The sequence below is a fragment of the Myotis myotis genome, unplaced genomic scaffold, assembly GCF_014108235.1.
Source record: "Myotis myotis isolate mMyoMyo1 unplaced genomic scaffold, mMyoMyo1.p scaffold_m19_p_13, whole genome shotgun sequence".
Taxonomy (NCBI): Eukaryota; Metazoa; Chordata; class Mammalia; order Chiroptera; family Vespertilionidae; genus Myotis; species Myotis myotis.
In genome coordinates this window covers 28,167,146-28,168,779 of record NW_023416317.1, presented here as the reverse complement: position 1 = coordinate 28,168,779, position 1,634 = coordinate 28,167,146, and the positions used below count along the sequence as shown (strand labels likewise).

At 63.3% G+C, this 1,634-nt stretch overlaps 1 protein-coding gene across 1 annotated transcript; it reads right to left on the bottom strand.

Moving 5' to 3' along the window:
- Positions 1-254: 254 nt before the first annotated feature.
- On the bottom strand, positions 255-986 carry LOC118668599 (proline-rich protein 23C-like). The gene has a single exon (XM_036333808.1). It carries the CDS (start codon positions 984-986, stop codon positions 255-257), a length of 732 nt encoding a protein of 243 aa, XP_036189701.1.
- Between the last annotated feature and the right edge of the window lie 648 nt (positions 987-1,634).

The following is a 1,634-nucleotide window of genomic DNA, read 5'->3' as shown; positions in this document are numbered from 1 at the left end:
ATACATCATCTGTATATAGCATTGTGTGCTCACCACCCAAAGTCAAGTATCCTGTGTTTGAAGCAGCATTTCTCTGCTACTTTGTGATCTTTCTTCCCAATGTTTTAGTCTACCATTGATGGAAAATTCTGCAAAGCGTCCTGCATCAAGAGTATCTGTCTTTATCCATTCTTGTAGGATGTGCAATATCCACACAAGCGCTATCAGAATCCCTTCTCCTGGTCCTCAGCCCCATGGGGCGGGACTGCAGCAGTTCATTCCCAGAACAGGCGTTTCCGGGCCTTGGGAGCAGGCCCCAGAGGGCGCCGGGGGCGCACCTGCGGACCTGGACTGGCGGACGGAGGTAGAGCTTGGAGCGGTGAGCTGGGGAAGCGCTCCCACAGGTGGAAGTTCAGGTTGAAGTCGGGCCCAGGCGGGCGTCTCTCTGGACTAGGCGTGGGGGCCCGAGGCCATGGCTGTCTGCTGGGGCCGTGCGGGTGGGGGCCTAACGCCGTTCCAGCGACCCAGCCGGCTGCAGGGACCATGCAGGGAGTCAGGAACCCGGGGGCCGCGTCCTCGTCCTGGTGGTGGGCCTCTTCTGGGACGGCGACGTGTGGGGCAAATGCGCAGAAGAATCCCTGCTGGAGGGCGACGCCTCCCGCGGGAGCGCCCAGGAGAGCGCCGGGTTCCGGGCCCAAGAGCGCCTCGGGGACCAGCACGAGGGTGTGCCCGCCCAGAGACACTTGCAGGACCGACGTGGGCTCGGGCCGCAGCACCAGGTCGACGCCGCCGTTCAGAGGCAGCTGCAGGGCACAGCCTGCAGCCAGGACGAGCACGGAGGTGAGCGCATCGGCGGCCTGGGGGCCTTGCAGGCTGGGCGCCATCCCGTCTTCAGGGCCCGCGGGCTCCTCAATTCGGCGGCGCTTGGCGGGGCCGGGTCCCCCGGACTGGGGTCCCCACCAGGGCGCAGCATGGAAGCTGGGGCTGAGGAGGCGGCTGCCTATCATCCTAGTGGCGCTGCGGGCGGTGCTGCGGGGCCTGGCAGAGGGCGAGTGTCACTCAGCGTCGGCGACAGGTGAGGCGGGCTGGGCGAAGAGCCTCGCGTCGCGTCGCGTCACGGGGCAAGTCCTCGGGGCAAGTCCTCGGAGCTCCTGGGCGTCCTACCCGGAGGCCCGCAGTCTGGCTGGTGGGAACCTGCGTCTGGGCTTCGAATCTTTATACGCCCCGCTGGCCCAGGCGTGCGTGCCCCGTACACCCGGATCCAGCCTATCACAGGTTCTGGCTAAGCCCCGCCCCTTCCGAGGCTCCGCCCCGCGGAGATGGTGGCAACTTGGGCGCCCAATATCCGCGGCTGTGGTTGGTAAGTCACTGTAAGGAGGCCCCAAAGGGCCGAACAACCGTGATGCTCTAGGTTTGATGTCCAGTGTAGTTCCTGTTGGTTTTTGATTTGACCTCGGATGCGGAGGACATTATCACCCGGATGCGGATTAGGAGGACGTTATACCGGAACACCGATTAGGTTTCTAGTCTCACCAACAGAACGCTGTCCCAGGACACCGACAGGTAAGACCATCTTCCCCCAGGCCCATCCCCTAGTGACCTGCGCGTGTCTCTTTTGGAGCAATAGTGGGGTGCGTTTTTGGGTTACATCATTA

Coding starts and splice junctions, on each gene's coding strand:
- LOC118668599 (XM_036333808.1), bottom strand. CDS start 986: ATGATAGGCAGCCGCCTCCTCAGCCCCAGCTTCCATGCTGCGCCCTGG.